This window comes from Fopius arisanus, unplaced genomic scaffold (assembly GCF_000806365.1).
Source record: "Fopius arisanus strain USDA-PBARC FA_bdor unplaced genomic scaffold, ASM80636v1 scaffold00191, whole genome shotgun sequence".
NCBI lineage: Eukaryota > Metazoa > Arthropoda > Insecta > Hymenoptera > Braconidae > Fopius > Fopius arisanus.
In genome coordinates this window covers 112,621-119,607 of record NW_011887930.1, presented here as the reverse complement: position 1 = coordinate 119,607, position 6,987 = coordinate 112,621, and the positions used below count along the sequence as shown (strand labels likewise).

The 6,987-nt window shown below is 35.9% G+C and overlaps 1 protein-coding gene across 1 annotated transcript in view; it reads left to right on the top strand.

Annotated features, from left to right (window-relative positions):
- Positions 1-4,509: 4,509 nt before the first annotated feature.
- LOC105272487 (uncharacterized) overlaps positions 4,510-6,987 on the top strand; it is an 8,326-nt gene continuing 5,848 nt past the window's right edge. Inside the window, exons 1-2 of the mRNA XM_011314640.1 lie at positions 4,510-4,662; positions 4,743-4,862. Of these exons, the coding sequence (XP_011312942.1) occupies positions 4,516-4,662; positions 4,743-4,862 (267 nt within the window). The 5' untranslated portion in view covers positions 4,510-4,515. The remainder of the gene's footprint in view (positions 4,663-4,742; positions 4,863-6,987) is intronic.

The following is a 6,987-nucleotide window of genomic DNA, read 5'->3' as shown; positions in this document are numbered from 1 at the left end:
TCCTCACGTAACGCGATAATTAATGAAGCAATCACACGGCTGACATAATCTAAATGGGGTATGTGATAAGAAAGAAACAATACCAGAGCTGGTAAATGTATTGGATATTTATTTCTTTCAGATTCTATTGGAATATGGGTGCAAGTGACTCAATCAATTTTGAGAAGCAGTGTAATATTTCTTTCGTCACGATTTGCCCCAAAGGAACTTTTCGAACACAATCCGCGTGCCTAAACAGTCACTTTCCCGCACATTGTGAGGAAAAATATTGTTCACAACTCATGTAGAAAGTGATTTTTGGCATATGGGATTGTGCCTTAACCTTCCAGTCGTCAAAAATCTCTTTTCCGCACAGGTTACGAAATATACAGTTAAGGCTGGACTGGGTGGCCCCTGCTTTAAGAACAAAACCGAGCCAAACCTACCACCAAAGTGGTGGTACCGCTAACAAAAAGGAAAAGCAGACAAATAAGTCTAACTGGAAAATTGTAAATATTTCGTGCCATGCCGTTGTTTTTTTAAAATTTACATTACAAATAAAATGTGGAAAAAACGTGTTCAATTCCCATGCCAGGAACAAATTATAAAAAGAATGTCATGCTTTTGCATTACCCCAGCTATTCATTCATGGTATGAAATCGGTTGTCAGTAAAAATATGGATTTGAGGAAATTACCTGAAGACATCTTTTTAAAAAATACTCTGTTGTGATATAAGGAAATAACATGAAGCAGTTAAAAATGCCAAGACTGGTCATTTTCCTTCCGATACACTTTTCGCAACAGTCGTTATTTCACAAATACTTTCAACGGCTAATTCAAAAAGCAGAATTTCCGCAACAATTTTATTTATCTTTTTACTGGATTATAGTCATTTTACATTCAGATCGATAGCTTAGTGGTATTTCAAGTTATTATATGAAGATTCTAAGCAGTTAAAAAAAAAATTTTAATGAAACCTTTAATCCTGCCAAACTAGTTGAATTAAAGATTATGCGATGTATTTACATCATGTCTATATATACAAATATAATATCATATTTCATCTTGCTCGATTTTTCAGGCTATTGAACTTGTCATAGCGCGATTTCATCACTCCAAACTGTACAGAAAATTTTTGTGTAACTAGAATGAGAACAATATATCGATATCTGGAATTTGACAAAAATAATTCTCAGACTGCTCTGTACAGAAATTCGTCGTTAAGTTTCCGTTCTTTAATTCATTTTTCATTGATCGCGGTGTGTATTTTTCTCACTTTTCCATTTGACAGACGCTTTATGGCAGGGCTCCCGAGGTTCGTTAGTGAGAGCTGGGAGAAGGGCCTCATCCCCTTAAAGAAACTACTTGCTCTAATTCGATTTTTTTATATTCCTGAGCCCTGATTCAACCGACATCGGCAGAGGGCGACTGTGCGATCAAGTATGTGGCGACTCCATGCTCGGCCTTTCATAGTAAAAATTGAAAACTAAAATTTCACGCCAATTCTGGCGAATCGAGCATTTTAGGATCCTTATAATTGAAGTTTGTATAAATTTTATTGCATTCCGAATTCCAGTTTATGGTTCTGCTCCGAGCTACCAAGAGTAGGTATGGGCAAACTCAAACCTTCGGAAGCCGCGCCCATAAAACCCTATTAGACCCATTGCTAGAAAAGCAATACCCATTTGCGTGAAGCCCAGCGTAGTCAGAGTGGAAGTAGTAGCGTACAGGACATCGCGGGCAGTTAACCGGAGAAAGCGCCACGGGCTGTCTTTTCAAATTAAAAAATTCGAAAAAATTTTCACCAATTCAACGTGAAAAATCTTTAGTCGTATAGAGGGTATAGAGGGTAATTGCTCAAATATCATGGTGCTAGAAGTTGATTATTTCTTGGTTACCTTAATAGTGAATAATTATTTTATTAAAAACTGAAAAAAATATGAAATGTCAGTTCTTTAAAATTCCACCAATAAATTATGAATATAAGGTTTATTTTAAAAGTGTTGCCAACTCTTGGGCAGATCACACTTTTGTTATCCTGTCAACGTTATTCAATTACCTTTGTTCGATCAGTCTCTGCAGCTAATTATTTTTATTGTTTTCTGCAGTAACTATTCATTTTCGTGATTAACCGAAAATGGATCGATTGTCAAATGGTTAACAGCAGTTAACAGTGAAAGGATGGAATTAAAATTTCTTGTTTCGTTGTGCGTTTTCAGGGTAAAAAATTTATTCAATTTTTAAAATACCATTTATTTTTCAAATGTTTCATCAGTGTTTTTCAATTCATTTGTTGTCGAAATATTCAATTCCAAGTGATTAATCTAGCGGAATTTTATGCGGAAGTTGATATAGAAAAAAATGATTAATTGATATTTTTTAACAATGCAAAATACAGCAATGAATGTATTCATATTTTTCGTTCAAAAATTCAAATTTTTGCGCGTTGACTGACGCAATGATACCCCCACTCTGACCCGAAGTATCATGGTCTCGCCCCTCCGACTACCTGTAGAATACAATAGGACCCATTCTTTTATAGCCATTGGCCTAATGGGGGCTGGGAGCTAGATGAGGCCATCGAGCGCACTTTGCCCATGTCTGACCTAGAGGTTGCCCGTACTTGTACTCGAGCAGGGCTCGACCACCTGAGCTCATTGGGCTCACCAAGCTCTCACTAACGAAGCTGGGAGCCGCCTGAACATGATGGGTGAACGTTAAGGTTCACGACATAAGAGGACATAGTCCTTACTCAAATTTCAACATATGTTTAGCATAAATTAGTTCTCGGATGTGGAAAAGAACCAATTGTAAACTCCTCGTTCTTCTAGAGATTATTTTCCCCAGTATATTATAAATTTTCGTCAAGTCGTTTTCGTATTACAATGTGTATGTTATGCTGTATTCGAATATTCCAGCATGTTCCAAGTATATTGATTTATAAAACGAACAACTGTAGCCGATCTAATTTCAAGGGTTTGTAAAAATTCACAAATAGATGCTTTTTGTCATTGTCATTGATTCGAAATTTCATCATAGTATTAATTGTGCGAATTCATTTTCGCAAACAAAATATATAACATGGATCTATATCATAAATAGAAAACATCGCGGCAGGGCGAGTTTATCATCATGAGAAATCGAATCACTGTACAACAGGTTGCTACACTGGAAATCTCAACTAGATTATCTTTGTAGGAAGATTAATAAATAAATGGGCAAAGCACACGTATATCTCTTATCGTTAAATCAGAAATCTCCCTGTGATTGACACCGTTTTTATCATTCATTTTATCCTATTTTTTCCATTATGAATGATTAGGAAAATCCCGTGATGGTTGATTAAGATAAAAAGATACCACACGAGAATGTAACTTTCTCATTAAACATTCATCATGAAATGATTAACGTTTCACTATTAATAATGTGTGATACTGTAAAAGGTATGAATTGATGACAAAAGTTATACTTGCGGAAAAGCGTTTTTAACACATTTGTAGTCATTTTTTGCACGGCCAAAAATGTTCGAGACAGTCTAAAAGTTTGCCAGTTTTTTTTGCAAATTCAATTTTTTCTTTTAATTATACTATTGTTTATGTTAAGCTTCTAATTGTGTAATTCCTTATATAGGAATTTAGCATTTGTTGATCAGTTAAGTGTGATGTAATTCTGGAACAACGGAAATGTAGAATCATGAATTTGTACCATCGATTTGTTCCCTTCATCTCTCAGTGAACCGCCTAATTTATCCAATTTTACCCGCATTCTGGTTCCTCCTGCTTCCCATGTTGCTCCTGCATTCCGTTTTGCTCGGGCCTCCCCTATTTCTTCAAAGTTAAAGTATTTGACAGCGTGAACAAAGAACACTGGAAACGAACATCTGCGCATAATTAATCGACGTACTATCCAGCAAAGAGAAAGAACAATAAACGCAATTGACGTCAAGGTTAGGGTATGCATAGAGCGAATTTTCGTTACTTAGCTAATACTGTAGAATCTGATGATACTTTGAATGGAACCAATCGATCGTTCTTCAACAGAGAAGTATCCTTTCTAATTCATTGATTCTGAGTTTAATTAGGATTTACCCTCACTCAACTGCTTCAATGGTTGATATCAAACTACTGAGAATGCGAATTTTTCGACTCGTTTTCCTGTGCCATACGAATAGTGAATAACAATGTGTCCATTCCTTTTTATTATTAACCTGTTGTTTAATACCTCTTACAGCTGAATTCGGTGCATTTCTAAACCGCTTGGCTTCCCTGCAGTTCGTTCAAAGGATTTCTTACCATTTGCGTGCCAAGTATTTTCAATTTCTTCGGAATATAGTGTAAGCCAGTATCATCCTAGCGATAAAAAATTCAAGCACTTAATTGTCGTTGGCCAGTAACAAAGTCTTTACATCCAAACGCTGAATTCGGAATGACGTTTGGGAAATCATCAGACGGAATATACAATGAGTAGGATCTTTTTCATTCAGTTAAAACACATTTAATGTTTTGTGACGGTGGGTGTCGTATCGGAAAGTATTGATGGAGAACATCCTCGATTCTGCATATTATCGACTTACGAAACGAGGGCTGCAATGTATTGGTCACTGGCCGTTTCAACCTAAGAGAGAGAAGAGATATTTGAGGTGCTTAACGTTTATCATTACTATCAGTTTATTGATACCGAAGGTATGCATTCCATTTGAGTCTTATCTAGAGTGAGATCTCTTTCAGCTATACTCGCAGATTCATTTTTACCTTTCGCCCAGATTATCAAATGCGTCGAATCATGGGGTGATGCGGATATTATAATTGAGTGCATACCCATCATCAGCTGTTATGCATTAGCTCTGATAAAGTTTTTCAATTGGATAATTATGGAAGATCGTGTAACTACTGTTTACAAAATACCGCTGCTACCATAGTTACAAATAAATAGTTCTCGTAATCAACCTTAAATTTTGCACACTATTTCCCAATAGTTCAAAGATTTCGCAGGGAAAAGATTAGAACATTGACTGCATGTTTTCTAAAGCGTTCATCACATGTGATCATATGGAGAAAAGTGAATGGTAGATATTTTCTTTAATTTTTCGGCTTGATTTCAATGTTTATCATTTGAAGTAGTAGAAATTACATTCCTCCATAGTAACTAATACTATGTGACTATAGCAATGTGACTATAGTCATTACTATAACATAGTAATGCTTACTAAATTATAATAATTTTTACTAGACGAGAATATTCATATAGTTCTTTCTACCATGGCTCTTTTCTCCATGCATCCTTCAATGGCAGTTCATACACGGAGAGAAAAACCCAAGAAAAATTATTGGGCCGAGGACTACAGTCGTATTGCAAAATGCTAGAATACTAGAATTCCTTCGGTTTACAAATAAAAATTGCTATTAATATCTTAAAGATTGTATTACATTCCGTCATTAATCGTATGTGCTTCCATAAAACTTACGGAACAGTACTATGAAATTTGCAGGCCTATCATTTCTTATTTGACTTTGAAGGAAAAATTGATAGAAATACTTTTAAAATTCCTATTACGCCAGTCAAATTGGATCTTAACCAACTCAAAAAGTCCTGGCAGGCTGAAATTACACCAGAATGAAGAGAAAATTCCCCTCATCATCATATTAAAAATGTGCACCCACACGTTCAGAAGAAATGTGCTTAATTAATTAAAAATTAATTAAAAAGTTGGGGTGAATGTTAAAAAACTATACTGGATTAATTGTTCTAATCCTATCGAAAAGATAAAAATATTCAGAGTTTGGGCTGATCTAATGCTTCAAATTTCGAGTCGAAGTAATGTTCCTAAGTCTACCATTATTTTTTAATTAATTTTTAAACATCGTTGAGCACAAAAAGACCGAAATAATCATCTGATTGTGTATGCCCGGCCCCCGTCGAGCGCGCCGCTCATGGGTATACGGGGGATGCGCAGGAGTTTGAAATGCCCTGTCCAGTGCGTCCAGTTCAGTGCGTCCAGCGACGCGCGCATCAGGGGTGATCAGCTGATTATTTGGGACTTTTTCTTCCAATTCGTGTCAAGAAATTAAATAAAAAATAACGAAGAACTTGGGAACATTGCTTCTACTTGCAATTTGAAGAATTGGGTCAGCCCAAGCTCTGGATATTTTTATTTTTCCGATAGGATTAGAACAATCAATCCAGTGTAGTTTTTTGGCATTCGCCCTCATTTTTTCATTAGTTTTTAATTAATTAAGCATATTTCTGCTCAACGTGTAGATGCACATTTTTGATATGATGATCATGGGAATTTTCTCTACATTTTAATGCAATTTCAGCCCGCCGGGACTTTTTTGGGTGGTATCAAGTATAAACGCGAGTCTTGTTTTACTGGCCGATATATAGATCGGTATTTTTGTTTGTGCTATTTTTTAATTTTTACTGTTCTGTTGTATACTGGTGGAGAGCACTTATATTTATTGTGGATTCCACGTTGAAGGGATAAATCCGATCAATAGTTTATGGGTATTTAAATATGAGAGTTTATTACTACTTTAGTTATGTCATCTGAATAATTATAATGATTACAACTAACACATCTCGGAACCCAATTTAGATCTGCCTTTTTCATACCCAAACGTTCTCTTAAGTTCATAATTTCTTATATGTCATCACTTGGTCAGCATAATCAAGGTGAGCTGGCAAGTGTAGCACAGGTAATGTATATTTCAATATCCCAGAATTAAGCAAATCTGAAGCATAACAGTGCCACACAGCATTATTTCAAACATTTCTTAACCGCATATGGCTGGATAGCGAAGAACACTGATGGTTTACCATTTTTTTCGAGGTTTAACTTAACGATGGTAATTGTTTTAAGGCCCGGGTGGAGGGATTTTTGCCCGACATGTCCCTAGGGAATTCCCTAGAAAAAACGCGTTTTACGGGTAACTAAATGCCAGCCCCTGTAGGCCCTCAAAAAATATAATGATAGGGTCAATCGACAGATAATTATTTTTGCCGGGCCG